Below are 17044 nucleotides of genomic sequence, written 5' to 3'. Positions count from 1 at the left end.
AAATCACATTTTCGGGAGATAACCAATCAGCATTCCAGTACTAAATTGATCCCAAGCAACTCCACAATGATCGCGTGTTCAACAAGTATCACTCTGCTTACCTTCAAAAGCGTATTGGGAGTTTTTATGACATTGCACGTGTAAACCAGTTCAATTGATTTGGACGAAAAGCAATCAGGATTTGATTGTAATTGAACATTTCATTTTCATTTCATTCATTCATTCATCTTCCGAGCCGCTTGATCCTCACTAGGGTCGCGGGGGGTGCTGGAGCCCATCCCAGCTGTCTCCGGGCAGTAGGCGGGGGACACCCTGAATCGGTTGCCAGCCAATCGCAAGGCACACAGAAACGAACAACCATTCGCACTCACACTCACACCTAGGGACAATTTAGAGTGTTCAATCAGCCTGCCACGCATGTTTTTGGAATGTGGGAGGAAACCGGAGCACCCGGAGAAAACCCACGCAGGCCCGGGGAGAACATGCAAACTCCACACAGGGAGGCCGGAGCTGGAATCGAACCTGGTACCTCTGCACTGTGAAGCTGACGTGCTAACCACTAGACTACCGGGCCGCCCTGTAATTGAACAGGTTTTACAAAAAGATGGCATCTGAGCAATTTGCGACCTCCCCTCGATTCATTTACAGCGGCGTTTATCCTCATTAGGCTCTCCGATGAGTACGAAAGTGTCACGGCTGACTATGGGCAAGAACCTTGGAGTTGTCACAGTGCACATATTGTATTCAACGCAAGCATTTATTCTCAGATTTACACCTGTGGACAATTTAGAGTTAGCCTAGCATGCGTGTTTTTGGACTGTGAGAGGATGCCCGCTAAAGCATGCGAAGAACATGCAAATGCAAACGCAGCTTACAGCGCAATTGGCGATGTATCGTAATTCAATGAATCAAGGCGCCAAATGGGTTACAAGTGGAAAGCCACTGACAAGCGGCTCCCTTTCCCTCCGCTCATCACCCTGATAAGCAAGCCGCCCTCTGGAGCCGTAAGCTCATCACAGGCTGCCTCCAGTGAGCAACGTCGACAGGTCCTCTACTTGAGCTGATGTTGTTATCATGTTATAACCGCGGACGGGAGATGTCGTGACACTAACACCGAGTGCAACAGGTCCCTGGGGAAAGAATGACATTGTTCTTTTCAATCCAAACTAGAGCGAGACAATTCTTTAATCACTCAGATTGGGGGAATTGTTTTTAACGCCTTCTCGATAGGGTATTATTTCAGAAAGTAGCTTTCCCGCTGGCCTCCCCTCGCTGCTCCTAATGAGGGTGTGCATCGCCTTCACAGAGCCTCCTCGGCTAATTTCATGACAGGCATCTCCTTCTGGTAGACTAATGGAGAGGAATAGCGAGGCCGAAGACGCCACTGAAGGGACGGTGACGGCGGCTGAGTTAGCCGCACGGGGCGGGTGCGTGTCCATGAGTTGGGGGGTGAGGGGTGGAAGAGAAAGTGGGTCGTTGGCCTGGGAAGTTGCTGATCAAAAAGACGCTTCTCGTGTGACGTCACATTTCGACCGAAGAAGCCAGGGTAGAGGACACGCGGTCAAGTGAGTAAGATAACAGACGTCCTCATAACGACATTTTTTTTTTCACGAAAACCTGACATCAGTGGATCGATGAGCGATAACTCTAACAACGGATAAGACTTCTCTTTGTGCATTTTGCATTGTGGGTAAAACGATGTCAGCAAGAAGAGTCTCATTGTTGCTCTCTTGTTCTCTCCTTGTCTGTTGAGTAGGATTTTTTTGGGGAACATATTATTTTAAGACAACATATTCGCATGAAGGGCGGCCCGGTAGTCCAGTGGGGAGAACGTCGGCTTCACAGTGCAGAGGTTCCGGGTTCGATTCCAGCTCCGGCCTCCCTGTGTGGAGTTTGCATGTTCTCCCCGGGCCTGCGTGGGTTTTCTCCGGGTGCTCCGGTTTCCTCCCACATTCCAAAAACATGCGTGGCAGGCTGATTGAACACTCTAAATTGTCCATAGGTGTGAGTGTGAGCGTGGTTGGTTGTTCGTCTCTGTGTGCCCTGTGATTGGCAACCAATTCAGGGTGTCCCCCCGCCTACTGCCCGAAGACAGCTGGGATAGGCTCCAGCACCCCCCGCGACCCTAGTGAGGATCAAGCGGCTCGCAAGATGAATGAATGAATGAATATTCGCATGATTGCCATCAACTAAACTTAAGTACAATTGATTTCGACTCGAATTGATTCAGACATAAGTCGGCTAGCCTCCTCGCTGCCCATCTTCAAAGCCCTCCTCAAAACTCACTTGTATTCTTTGGCATTCGACTCAGCATGACTTAGTTTTGTTCTTGATTTTACTGTTTGGTGCTTTCTACCGCCTTTATTACCGATTTGTCTTACTGTTTATTGTGCATGTTAAATCGCTCCATGTACAGCACTTTGTATGCAGCGATGGCTGTTTGAAAGTGCTCGAGAAATACTGTTGACTTGACTTGATAAGTCACCATTTTTAGAACTCGGTCGGCTCAAATGAATGAAAGACTCGTCTTTACTTTGATTTCTATTCATGAGAGTAAACTTGAACCAATCCGACTTGAAAAGGTCTTCCCCCTCAATCTCTCAGTTAGGCCGCTCAAGATTCATGTCCGTTATGTGTTTAATTGACATCGTAGCAAAGTAATCGACAATACAGAGACGAGCTGGTGTCATGACTGTTCTGTTTGGTTTCTGTTTCCAGCCGGAACGGTAGGCGGTGACTCCGGCAACACATCTTTATTAGTCGAGTATAGGACTGCTTCAATTGGAGTAAACCCCGTCCAAACCCCGGGTGTCTGTCTGCAATGATACAAGGATGTGGCGCTTGTCTGTGTGTGTGTGTCTTTGTTTTGGTCCCAGCTCCAGCTGCAGTGGAGGGCGTTTCCCTCCAGCAGGCGCACTTGTTCCCAATCAAAACCTTGCCCAGTATTTCAGGACCGCCAAATTGGACCTACTCTCTTTCGGATTATTGACCTCGCTGCTGTTTCTCGACCTCTCGATCTCGCTCAGAGTCATTTTGACCAGTGAGCATGTGACATGGATGAAAACGTTGAGTGGAACAGAGCGCGGCTGTCCCGTGAAAGGCTTTTGAAAGGAAAAAAAACCCATCTGGGGGCTCCAGTGAAGACCGAGCACCCATCGAAGATTGAGGATGTTTGTCTGATTTACTCGAGTCTTTTTAGAAGTGTTTGGACAACTCTGCTAGGGGATTGGCGTTTTAATTAAAGATAATATCAAGAACTAATATTGCCCCTAAGACCTTGGCTTCCTCACAGTGCAACAGTCATGCTTCTCTCTGCGTATCTGGGTTCATGCCCTGCTATAAATGAATCCAGTTACTATACATATTTCCTTGTTTTCTCTCTGCCGGTGCCAAGAGCAATGGGCCCCAAACCTACCAGGGTGACGGTCGAACAGAACAGACAATATATCCTCACTTTATTTATTCGTTGTGGTCTTTCATCTAAAAATATCACGGGCAAGGAATAAAACAGAGAATAAAATGGCAGAAAGATGACTTTTCTTTTTTACAGGACGTTACAGCTTGGGAGCACTGAAGCCTTAAAATAGATGCTCGGCTCCTAAAGGCCCCCCCTTGCTTTGTAGTCAGCATGCAGCAACAACATCTGCAGGGCAGTTTCTATGGGGGGGACGGTGGGGGGGGGGACACATTTGGGCCGGCTATCAAAGACAGCGGTGATCCCCTATGAGAAGTTGGAGGCTTTGGACTCTTTCTCTCTCTCTCATACACACACACACACACACTCCCTCTTTCTGTCAGCTTCGAAGAATCTGCTGCAATCAGGACAATGCTAATAAAAGCCCATTAATATCATCTGTCAGCGCTATCTTTGGAAGCTCCCAAATGGGTAAATGAGAAAGGAAAAAAAAAGAAGTGACCATCTGGATCTACTTATGACACTGGTGAAGCAGTCGTAATTTGGGATGACAGAAGTCGACTTAAGTCACAAGCAACGGCAGCACAGGAACACTTGAAAAGCTGCGCGCAACAGCAAAAACACCCCCCCCCACCCCCGCCGCCCCCCTCCCCATATTCTCAGACACAGTCTCCGATTCCTCCTAAAGTACAATACGCATTGCCTTTATAAAGTTAATCTGAATGGATGTAATCTGATGTCCTCATTTTCTTTGCTCATAATTGTTAGAATAATTACAGAGTATTGCTTACTTATTAGGGCGGCCCGGTAGTCCAGTGGTTAGCACGTCGGCTTCACAGTGTAGATGTACCGGGTTCGATTCCAGCTCCGGCCTCCCTGTGTGGAGTTTGCATGTTCTCCCCGGGCCTGCGTGGGTTTTCTCCGGGTGCTCCGGTTTCCTCCCACATTCCAAAAAACATGCGTGGCAGGCTGATTGAACACTCCAAATTGTCCCAAGGTGTGAGTGTGAGTGTGATTGGTTGTTCGTTTCTGTGTGCCCTGCGATTGGCTGGCAACCAATTCAGGGTGTCCCCCGCCTACTGCCCGGAGACAGCTGGGATAGGCTCCAGCACCCCCCGCGACCCTAGTGAGGATCAAGCGGCTCGGAAGATGAATGAATGAATGAATGCTTACTTATTTATTTTTATATTTATACTTTTATTTATTGTAAAGTGTCAAACAATATCTGAACATTTTTTCATGGCGGCTGCACCATTTCTGGACCGGCTTCCGCCATGGCACTAGAGCTCATAATTCAAGCATCTTGATGGGCGGGACCACGTGACGGTTTTGAAGAGCGGGCCGTATCATTCGCCAAACAGAGTTTACACGGTTGAAATGACGACAACATCGAGAACAATTTTTTTTTTTCCCTCTCCTTACCCAGTGTTTTTCCTTTCTGAATTCTGATTGTAATTTCCCCATTGCGGGACAAATAAAGGATATTTTAACAAATGCAATCAGCAAATGGCCGTTTGATCAACTCCAGGGCCCCCGTATGGAGCTTAAAGCTAGCAAATCCACCCAGTATCTTGATTTTCAAAGGTCAGCTTGGGGGCTGAGAGGTTTTCCATCAATAATGACCCCCATACCAACAGTCCTGGAAAAGCCCGTCGCTGGTCTAGCGCAGAACTAAAAGACTTTCAACAGGTGGGATACCATCAGCGGCCTCAAGCAAATCAACAGCAGAGCTCTCCTAAAAAACAAAGAAGAAAAAAAAAAGTTTCTGCTGCCCATGTGGCCAACCGCAAGACAATCAGCAACAGTGATTTGTCATCCAACATCGTGATCATCATCACCATCATCCTAACTTCCATAGCACGCCGTCACTTTTCCATTCGTTTTAAACCTGTCGTAAATTCTGATCCGATGAATGCGACTCATTCAAGTGTTGCGTGGCGTGAAATGGGTCAATGTGACTGAATGACTCAATTGTTTCCCACCCTTCCCATTTGACGCTTGCTCGCCGCGCTTCACTTTCATGTTCATAAGAAAACACGAGCGAGGCATAAACAGAAGACTGGGGCAAAGATGGAGGGATAAAGTGGCGGGGCATGGTGGTGTGAGTGTCTTCATGCAGAGCAGAAGCGTACTTTGAACTGCTGAGCCATCTAATTGAAACAGTGTTGCTGCAGAGCTGGCCAACATTCATCCTCGCTTTTATTCCATTTTGCCTCAACACAGGAGTGCGCTCGACTCTCCACATGGCAAGAAATCATAGCCTCGCTTTTTTGCCCTGGATGTGTTGCCCATGTGTGTCCCCCCCACCCCCTGAGGGCCCCCGCGTGGCTTCTGAGGCCAATCAAAATCGAAGGAGGGGTCTTGAGAATAGCCAGCCTGAACCCCTTTCTCGTGGTTCTTCACGCCTCTCACCTCGGACTTGACTCCCCCCCCCCCCCCCGCCCCCCATATTTAAGTTTTATACTTCCAGACGACGATCTTAGGCCAATCAAAATCGAAGAGGGGTCTTGAGAAAAGCCAGCCTATACCCCTTCTCGTGGTTCTTCACACCTCTCACCTTGGACTTGAACCCCCCCCCCCCTCCCCGTATTTAAGTTTTACACTTCCAGACGCACGTCGCCATACCACCGCGTCTGAAGATTTACTGTTCAGCGTAGTGGCTGTCAAAGGTTTGAAGCATGCACTTTCTAATTCAAACAAATCTTGAACCGGGAGGTCACAGAATGATGGTGGGAGCCGCAAGGTGTTTCAGATGCTTCACAAGTGCTCGGCGGGACAGCGGCAGAGGTGTAACGTGGTCCATAGCTGAGGCCTGTAAAAGATTGTAAATTTAAAAAAAAAAAGTGAAAAATAAGCAAATGCAGAGATAAACTGCCACTCCCTTATCTGGTGCCGCTATCAAGGATGAGCAGGTGGGTTTGAAGATGCGCTGAAGCAAATTTCTTATTTCGCAGGAGACTGCTCAGCATTCGTGCGCCGGGCGCGGGGGTCAGGAGGTTGCACGGAGAAGACGATACGTCACGTACCGCCTACTCGATACACATTCGTGACAGTCACACGACGATTATTTATTGAGTTTTGAGATGGGAGTGTCGAGCCTTCACTGGAAAAAAAAAATAAAATACGGCATAAACCATCATCTCCGTATGTACAATTTTCATAGCGAGAGCGCCAAGAGTTGAAAACATTGAACTCAACACATTCCGATTAAAATCCAACTCAAACAAGGTTAGAAAATGCCAGATCACTTTCAACACAGTTAGAACCATCAGTCACATCACCCCCCCCAACTTTCCTTTCTTTGTATCTATGTTATGTGGCTTAAAATGGCTCTGTCGGGCATTTCCACGAGCAAAAAGCACAACTACTTTTTGGTCAAGTCTGATGGATTGTTATGCTCCACAGTCTCCATTTTGGCAAAATGTGCCCTATTTCTTCGCACAAAGCCTTCACTTGATTCAAAAGGGCGACTAAAAGCCTCAAGCGGCAAGTATTAAAAAAAATAAGACTCTGTCTCCTCCATTGTTGTTGGCATACAATTTCCCTGATGCATTCAATGGAGCCCAAGCTTCTAGCACAGGGGTGACCAAACTTTTTGGATTGAAGATCTACTTTTTGATCAACTAACCTCACGGGATCTACCCTTACCAGCGCTCGCACGCACACACACACACAAATTTAAGATTTACCTGCTTTATTTTTCATTCATTCATTCATCTTCCGAGCCGCTTGATCCTCACTAGAGTCGCGGGGGGGTGCTGGAGCCTATCCCAGCTGTCTTCGGGCAGTAGGCGGGGGACACCCTGAATTGGTTGCCAGCCAATCACAGGGCACACAAAGACGAACAACCATCCACGCTCACACTCACACCTAGGGACAATTTAGAGTGTTCAATCAGCCCGCCACGCATGTTTTTGGAATGTGGGAGGAAACCAGAGCACCCGGAGAAAACCCACGCAGGCCCGGGAAGAACATGCAAACTCCACACAGGGAGGCCGGAGCTGGAATCAAACCCGGTACCTCTGCACTGTGAAGCCAACGTGCTAACCACTGGATTACCGGGCCGCCCTAAGATTTACCTGCTTTATTTTATTTTGAAAATATTTTTTTTTGTGAAAATGAGACTGATTAGTGTGCAGTGTATATTAACACAAAAAATATATTACTAACATGTACAAAGACACACAAATGTTTGTTTGTTTGTTTTCTTCTCGACACTCCTCGGATCTACATGGGACCTGTCTTAGATCTACCGGTAGATCAGGATCTACCTAATGGGCACCCCTGTTCTAGCAGTTTTTTTTAGTGGAAAACCCACAGCTTCAAACTCAGGCATTTTGGTGTCAGGGAAATAATTTTCCCGAGATAATAATTTCTTGGTGAATACTAATAGCCTTCAATTTTTTTAAATGAGCATTGCGGTAGCTGTACCTAATATTGTGGCTGGCCTGTTGCATAAAGTAAAAAAAAACAAAAACAAAAACAAAAACGACAAGTGCAATTATCCTGCGACACCTGTGCGCCCGAGAGCAGCTGCTGCGTGTGAGGTGCATGAATCGACGCCAAAAGGGGGGGAAAAAAAAGAGGATTTGGAGAGGATCGCTGTTATGATCGAGGGAGGGACTACGTGCGTGTCGAATATTCCTGCTTCTTTCCCACCGGGACTCGCTCGGAGCAGGTAGCGCATCTCTCAAGTCTCTCAAGTCTTACAAGTCGGCAGCTTCGGAAAAAAAACCCACATTCGGTAAGCTGTTATTATTTTATTTTTTTTGGTCATCGATGTTTTAACGTTGTTTACCGGTCACTCGATGTATTTGACTTTGTGACATGATGCATCACACTGAAAGTGGATAAAAGTTTTTCGTCCGTTTTTTTTTTTCTTGTAGCGCTTTTTTTTAAACATTTGCAAAAGCGACCCGTCACCTTGGCGTTTAATGTCATTTAAACAACAGCGCAATTTCAAAACTATTTGCTTGTATTTTTTTTTGGGAGGGGGGGCACTTCATTGGATTCATTCGGCGCAATACAGTTAAAACAAACGATTTGATGAACTTTATAGTCAGGTGCCGCATCTCATCAGCAAATTGTTTCCACGTGTTAGCGTGCACAATATTTGAAGGAAAGAAGTAACTCGCGCGTTGTTCTCTGAGTGACCCAAGTGACTCCTCTTGAACGTCTCATCATACCTCAACGTGCTGTCAAAGCACACGTGGCATTGCACCTCGTGTGTTTTTTCTTATGTGAAGAGGATGCACTGTGTTATCCGCGCGTGCCTTCTTTTCCCACCTCTGGTATTTATTTGATCGTCCTTCAAGTAAGCAATGAAAGCAAATTGTGTGGGAAGATGTAGGAAGCCACAAAGGAGAGGAGGTTCTCCAAGTATGCCAAGAGAGCAGGACTGGTGTCAAGTTGATGATTTACAACTGGAATGCTTTGAACGGCAGTTTGAGGCGATAATATAGTAGTTTCTGAAGCACACTTGGTTCATTTCGGAGTCTCGAGTTGTGACACTCGTTCTCAGCTTACCCCATACAATGGATTCAAATTGATTGTAAAATGCCGTATCGTAAAATCAATCAATCCATTTATTGTTATTATTATCATGATGACAATACACGATTGATTGAGGCAGCGCAATGGAATCATTTTGATACACACGTTCAGTCAGAGTATCCAGGTTTGAATTGCCATTAAAAAAAAAAAAAAAAGTTACATGCCAAATTGTCCTTAGCTGTTAATGTGACTGTAAATATTTATTTGTCTATTTGCCTTGCAATTGACCAGTTACCTACAGAGCGTAATCTGCCGGTGAAAGTGAAAAAAAAAAAAAGAATAAATAATAAATATATGGGCGGCCCGGTAGTCCAGTTGTTAGCACGTCGGCTTCACAGTGCGGAGGTACCGGGTTCGATTCCAGCTCTGGCCTCCCTATGTGGAGTTTGCATGTTCTCCCCGGGCCTGCGTGGGTTTTCTCCGGGTGCTCCGGTTTCCTCCCACATTCTAAAAACATGCGTGGCAGGCTGATTGAACACTCTAAATTGTCCCTAGGTGTGAGTGTGAGTGCGAATGGTTGTTCGTTTCTGTGTGCCCTGCGATTGGCTGGCAACCAATTCAGGGTGTCCCCCGCCTACTGCCCGAAGACAGCTGGGATAGGCTCCAGCAACCCCGCGACCCTAGCGGCTCGGAAGATGAATGAATGAATGAATAAATAAATGAATCCAACCATCTATTTATCCATGTATCCATTTTCCAATCCATTTTATCCTTACAAGGGTTGCGAGAGGTGCTGGAGCCTATCCCAGCCGTCTTCAGGCAGCCGGCGGAAGACTGGTTGTCAGCCAATTGCAGGGCACTAGACATCGCCGGACAACTATCTGCGCTCACACTCACACCTAGGGACAATTGAGAGCGGTCAATCAGTTTGCCATGCATGTTTTTGGAATGTGGGAGCTAAACCGGAGTACCCGGAGAAAACCCACGCAGGCACGGGGAGAACATGCAAACTCCACACGGGATGGCTGGAGTTTGCAGCAAATCAAACCCTGTGCCTCTGCACTTGGGAGGCCGACGCGCTAAACAGTCAACCGCCGGGACGGTGAATGAATGAATGAATGAATGAATCAATAAATAAATAATAGCCCAAACATAAGCAATTGGCTGGCACCCATTTCCACCGTGTATCTTGCCTCTCGCTCGGCGAAGTTAAGCACAAATCTAAGTGGCTTGAAAACGTATCTGTGGATCAAGCAAATTCCTAACACTCGCAACATCTCCACACTCAACCACCGCACCTTGTGTGGTGTTTGCATTTTCTCACCGAGCTTCCGAGGGGTTTTCTTCAATTACTTTCTGAAATGTTCTCAAACCATCTGCATGTTACATAAAGTGAAGCTTCTAAGTTGGTCATGTCATTGGCCATTGAATGTGAGTGCGAATGATTGTTTGTTGGGGGCCCTTGACCATTCCAGGGTGGTGCACCCCACCTAGCTCCAGATCACCCGCACGCCAAATGAAGTAAAAAAAAAAAAAAAGGATGTGGATGGATAGTTGACAATCTAACGTAGTCAATATTATGATCACTCAACTTACTCTGTTATGTGACAGCTGACCTACTCATGGCATTCATGACAACATACTGTAATCCGTTGCAGCTTTTCATAATGAAACCACATTTCTTTTGTCCCTTCAGGACTGATTTGTTCCCCTCTGCTCAGCAATTTCAGCCAATCATACAAATCATGTGCTTGTAATATATTGGCCACCTCACGTTTGTTACTGACATTGCATGATACTTTTTCTTTTTACACACACACACACGGTGCCCTACTGTCACATTGCAAAGAATGCACGATAGGTTAATTGACGATTCTAAATGATCTTTAGGTGGGAATGTGAATGATTATTTGCTTATATGCGCCCTGCAAGTGGATAGTGCACCCCGCCTCTCATGCAAAGTCACCTCGGATAGGTTTTCCAGCACACTCTATATAGTAAGGATAAGTGGTAAGATGGGTGGATATGTCTATAGCAGCCGTGTCTGACTGGGGAAAAAAAAAACAAAAAAAAGAGGAAAGGTTGTGTTTCCAAATCAATTTCCAACCCATCAACTGCCTTTTATGGAACGATGACCTTTTCCATGGATGCATTTTGTATGCTCCTTATCTTGTTGACAGTATGGGCCTATCCCAGTGGGCTTGGGGTGAAGAATTGACTCCTTAAAGAACTGGTTGCCAGTCAATCACAGGGCAAGAGTGAATACTGTAGGAAACGAATCCAATGTTATGTGAACCACTACACTACCATTAGGATTATCCATCCATCCATTTTCTGAACCGCTTAATCCTCACTAGGGTCGCGGGGGGTGCTGGAGCCTATCCCAGCCGTCTTCGGGCATTAGGCGGGTGACACCCTGGATCAGTTGCCAGCCAATCGCAGGGCACACAGAGACGAACAACCATCCGCGCCCACACTCACACCTAGGGACAATTTAGAGCGTCCAATCAGCCTGCCATGCATGTTTTTGGAATGTGGGAGGAAACCGGAGCACCCGGAGAAAACCCACGCAGGACCGGGGAGAACATGCAAACTCCACACAAGGAGGCCGGAGCTGGAATCGAACCCGGTACCTCTGCACTGTGAAGCCGACGTGCTAACCACTGGTCTACCGGGCCGCCCACCATTAGGATTAGGACTAGGATTTTTTTTTCTTTAACTAGGGAAAAGCAGGCGATCCCTTCACTCCTCCATCCCACCTCCCACCCTTATGTCTAGCATTTACTCATAAACACACACACACACACACACACACCACACACTAAGTATAAACAGTATGTGATTGATGGCTCACCTCTCGCTGCTTCATCCCTTGCCGTGTTGATCCCTTCAACAGGCCCAGCTTCTGCTGTCCGCAGTGTCCGTGATGAGTTACTACGTGGATCCAGTTTCTTCCTATCCAGCCCTTCACCCCTGTGACCGTCTGACCACGATGGTAAGACTCCCACCCCACTTCTCCCCCCTCATAAATTACCTCAGACTACCTACCACACAGCCAGCCAGGGAGGGTGAGGAGATTATTTGCCAGATTGTGAGCCGTGTGTTTTCAACTCTGCATTTCAGAATTATTTTTCCTGTTCTTTCTCATGTACGGTGGCCTTCCATATCGCCGAACATGGTGTGCTTTGTGATTTTGTCCAAGATTTTTTTGTCATTGCCCTCACACACGCTTTCGTGTGACACAATCACCCTGCACCAACATGTACTTTTCTTTTGGCGCTTGTGAGGGGACAGAGGAGCCTCTGACCTTGAACTAACTAGTCCAATTGGAGTCGGAGCATCTCTGACTCTGTTTTGCTAAGCCACCCACTCAGCGCGCTGGATGCAGTTCTTTCCAAATAAAACCGAGTCAGAAGTAGCGGGGAACATTGGGATTCCTGGCAGGTGAGGGTTTGAAGGGTGCAGGCCAAGGAGCAGCAACACAAATGCCTCCATTTGTATGCAGAGCTTCAGCGCATTAGGATAAAAGACGGAGGTTATATGCTAATGGGAACCCCACGCCGGTCTGATGGAAAACATAGAAGGTTACATCTCTGCTGGTCCTAATTGGCTCGGGTGGTGAGGTTGGCCTTTGGAATTGAAGCGCTTGCATATGAGGCCAAGCTTGGTCATAAGGTGAACGTGGCACAAACTTGTTTGAATGGATGAGAATCATCAGAAGACGCCGCATTGGTTTTGTCAGCGTCTCTCAGTAGCCTCACAAACATTCAGTACAAATTACTTTGATTGAAATTACCCTAATTCCAAAGTAATGATTACTCTGGACTGCCGGTGTCCAAAACCTTTGTGGTCAAGGACTATGTTGGATTTTTAAAATGGCCAATAAAACAAACCAAAACAACACAAAAAAGTACAATGTATATGTAAAATAGTTTACTCATATGATAAAATCAGTGTTTCTCATGCACGGGAACCCCAGTGACGACTGCTTGTAGTTTCCGGACATTGAGCTGAAGAGACAGAAAGGCCTGAATGTTTCCACCCAGTGCTTACGAACTTTCTCCAGTGGCAGAACCAATAAATAAATAAATAGATACATAATGTACAGACGGGCGGCCCGGTAGTGCAGTGATTAGCACCTCGGCTTCACAGTGCAGAGGTACCGGGTTCGATTCCAGCTCCGGCCTCCCTGTGTGGACTTTGCATGTTCTCCCCGGGCCTGCGTGGGTTTTCTCCGGGTGCTCCGGTTTCCTCCCACATTCCAAAAATATGCATGGCAGGCTGATTAAACACTCTAAATTGTCCCTGGGTGTGAGTGTGAGCGTGGATGGTTGTTCGTCTCTGTGTGCCCTGTGATTGGCTGGCAACCGATTCAGGGTGTCCCCCGCCTACTGCCCGGAGACAGCTGGGATAGGCTACACCACCCCCCGCGACCCTAGTGAGGATCAAGCGGCTTGGAAGATGAATGAATGAATGAATGAATAATGTACAGACATTGTGAAAGAAAATATACAAAAACAAGCCTAAATTAGTGAGATATTTATTTCTTGACCACTGTTAACCCACCCCCTTCATTTTCCAACACACACACTGACCATGTGCATTTACAAGTATTGCGTTATCTCAACTCCTCTCTCCTCAAATCCATCCAACATGGTGTGGGCCTTCATGCAATCTAACTCTCCCCTGTTGGCTGACTGCACTGATCGGAGATGGTTACATCCCACTCAGACATTAAAGGGTCTCATAAATTGCCCTACCATCCGCCACGATGGTAGCCATCCAGAAAGCTGGCCACTGGCTACTGATAAATGTTGCAGTGCTTGTACAGGGGACGCTTATCAGATTGTCAGTCACTCTGCCAGCCGGTCCAAGTTGGGTGCTGTAAACAAAACACAACCATGATGCATCGCCCGGAGTATGTATAGTATATCTCCGCCTTTGGGTCTTGAATTCTGATTTCTTTGAAATCTGATTTCTAAAAACTAGCACAATAACTTTTGTAATAAATAATGATGTATCGCTCATGTTTACTACATCGGAAAAGTGCTTCCAATCCCTTCCGAATGTTATTTATGCTGTCAAACTATTATAACGTTAAATAATTTGGACCACGGGAACTATTCCCCGTTTATCCAACTTTAGATGAAACTGTTTATTAAAACGTATCAGACACAACTCTGATCTCATGTAGCATGTTGGTGTGAAATATAACATTGCGTTATTTAAAAAAAAAAAATCCAAATTCACTTTTGTGGGAAAATATCTTTTCCCCTGTTCTCATTTCATTCAAACAGAAGCTCCAACAATATCTATTGAGACTTTTTGTTTATTGACCAATTCGGGTTTTGGCATGCTAAAAATGGTCAAGTTAGCAATCTTTCACTATCTCTGACGTCCACAAAGAATTTCATATCCCTCCTACTCCGTTGTCAAATCTTGACTTCCCTTCAGTGGAGCCGATCGCGTTTCTGTGATAAGCCTCATAAACAATGCCGTGACGATAAACCGCCATGCCACAAAACACAATAAATTACTGTCTCACCCCATGTCTTGTTTACTACACCCAGAGGCAAAATGGAGGTGTCGTCGTGGGTCCCCAGTTACATCTCCTTGCTGCCGTTCAACCACAGCAGCAGTACTACCCCTCACAGCCCTTTTACCCTCATGATGTGCCCCTGCAGGAGGTCCCCAATGGACACGACACGTGCCCCACAGGTAAGACGTTAACATGAGCAAGCCAGCGCACAGAGTCTGCAAGGCAAAATTATTGTGCCCGTCTAACTTCTCTCCTAACCTCGAACCATCTGAGTCCCAATCGAGCGCTCTTCGGTGCAAATGTCAGCTCAGGTCACCCAGTTGCCCAAAGTCAACAGCTCACCCGTGACCATATTGAGGTATAGGAAATGGATGGGTATGGCAAAACTAGCTTTGCATAATCTCTGCAACAATAACTACTGTTGAATTGATACCTATCCCACTGTGTCCGTCTAAACTGATCATCATTATCTATGTCAGGGGTGTCAAACCCATTTCTGTAGCGGGCGACATTTTAGTTGCCGCTTCCCTCGGAGGGCCGTTCTGACTGAAACTAGAGAAAAGATGTCAAGGATATTGGTTTTATTGAACTGTTGTGTAAGTTACTCTAATGAGAGGTTTGGTCACAAGAAAATGTTCACAATATCTCTCTTATTTATTACATATGAGAATTTGAGATTTGGCTTGAAATTTTAGGAAGCATCATGGAAGTTGAGTTGCTTTTGCGGGCCACATACAAGGATGTGGCGGCCCAGATCTGGCCCCCGGACCTTGAGTTTGAGACCTGCGAACTATATAACTATTAAAAAAAAACACCACGTCCCACCATACGAATGACAGATTCAATTGCTCTGGTAACTATCATTACAACAGAATACAGCATTTTAAAGTCTGTTATGGGAATGAGCAGCGAACCAAAGCTGAAATGAAACCCAGCATCATCTGGTTCAAGCGAGGGAAACATTGCGTCCACCGTGACACTCAGCAAATGCAATGTTGCTAGATATCAAAGCCAAAGAACAGCAATCTCGATCGTCTAGTCAAATAAATCATGATCATCGTTTAATGCGATGCATGTGGTTTCACACTGAAGAAAAGCAATCTTCATTCGTCACAAAGCCATATAAAAATACTTGAATACATCCATCCATCCATCCAATCCATCCATCCATCCATCATCTACCGCTTATCCGGGGCCGGGTCGCGGGGGCAACAGCTTTAGCAGGGAAGCCCAGACTTCCCTCTCCCTAGCTACTTCTTCCAGCTCTCCCCGGGGGATCCCGAGTCGTTCCCAGGCAAGCTGGGTGACATAGTCTCTCCAGCGTGTCCTGGGTCTTCCTCGGGGTCTCCTCCCGGTGGGACATGACCGGAACACCTCACCGGGGAGGCGCTCAGGAGGCATCCGAATCAGATGCCCAAGCCACCTCATCTGGCTCCTCTCGATGTGGAGGAGAAGCGGCTCGACTCCGAGCCCCTCCCGGATGACCGAGCTTCTCACCTTATCTCTAAGGGAGAGCCCGGACACCCTGCGGAGAAAACTCATTTCGGCCGCTTGTATCCGGGATCTCGTTCTTTCGGTCATGACCCATAGCTCGTGACCATAGGTGAGGGTTGGGACGTAGATCGACCGGTAAATTGAGAGCTTCGTCCTTTGGCTCAGCTCCTTCTTCACCACGACAGACCGATACAACGTCCGCATCACAGCAGACGCTGCACCGATCCGCCTGTCGATCTCCCGCTCCCTCCTGCCCTCACTCGTGAACAAGACCCCAAGATACTTGAACTCCTCCACTTGGGGTAAGATCTCCTCCCCGACCCGGAGGGGGCACTCCACCCTTTTCCGACTGAATGAGAGGGGCCAAAGGGGTCGGGTGCAATGTGAGCTGGGTGGCAGCCAAAGGCGGGGACCCTGGCGGTCCGATCCTCGGCTGCAGAAGCTAGCTCTTGGGACATGGAATGTCACCTCTCTGGCAGGGAAGGAGCCCGAGCTGGTATGTGAGGCAGAGAATTTCCGACTGGATATAGTCGGACTTGCCTCCACACACAGCCTGGGTTCCGGTACCAGTTCTCTCGAGAGGGGTTGGACTACTTGAATACATTCGAGAAAAAAAAAATTATCCGATGAAAAGAACTGGCCACAGGCTATTCAAATGGAGATTTCTTGCTTCATCCACACTTCACATCATCACATGAGAGGCTAAATGCTACTTTAAAATGCCACGTTAGACATCTAAGGTCTTTGTCGAATGTATTTTGTTTTCCTCATTAAGATATTATCGTAAAAAGTCAGTTCTAATGTTGCCGCCATCATTGAGCTTGTTTGGTGTTTGTGTTCACGGCGTTGATTAAAAGCTAATTCGATTCCAAGCCAAACTTTGTTGAGTGGAGGGGCACGCCCCAAGGCACCTTTAATCATCATTTGACCTTTGCTGAGGACGTTGTGTCATTGTTCCAAATCAAATCAGGATAGTATGAAATTCAATGCATAAACAGTGGGCTCTGTAAAGGAAAAAAAAATAAAATAAAAAAATTAAAGCAAATAAATACATGCAGAAAAAAATATAAATATATATTATATATATTATATAAGTAAAAGCA

At 46.6% G+C, this 17044-nt stretch overlaps 1 protein-coding gene across 2 annotated transcripts in view; it reads left to right on the top strand.

Moving 5' to 3' along the window:
- Positions 1–11792: 11792 nt before the first annotated feature.
- ets1 (v-ets avian erythroblastosis virus E26 oncogene homolog 1) overlaps positions 11793–17044 on the top strand; it is a 36023-nt gene continuing 30771 nt past the window's right edge. Inside the window, exons 1-2 of one of the 2 annotated variants that reach the window (XM_052078507.1) lie at positions 11793–11903; positions 14479–14626. In XM_052078507.1, the coding sequence (XP_051934467.1) occupies positions 11835–11903; positions 14479–14626 (217 nt within the window). In that variant the 5' untranslated portion in view covers positions 11793–11834. The remainder of the gene's footprint in view (positions 11904–14478; positions 14627–17044) is intronic. The other variant, XM_052078505.1, reaches the window with a different exon arrangement.

Source organism: Hippocampus zosterae, chromosome 10 (genome assembly GCF_025434085.1).
Source record: "Hippocampus zosterae strain Florida chromosome 10, ASM2543408v3, whole genome shotgun sequence".
Taxonomy (NCBI): Eukaryota; Metazoa; Chordata; class Actinopteri; order Syngnathiformes; family Syngnathidae; genus Hippocampus; species Hippocampus zosterae.
This window is presented reverse-complemented; position numbering and strand designations above follow the sequence as displayed.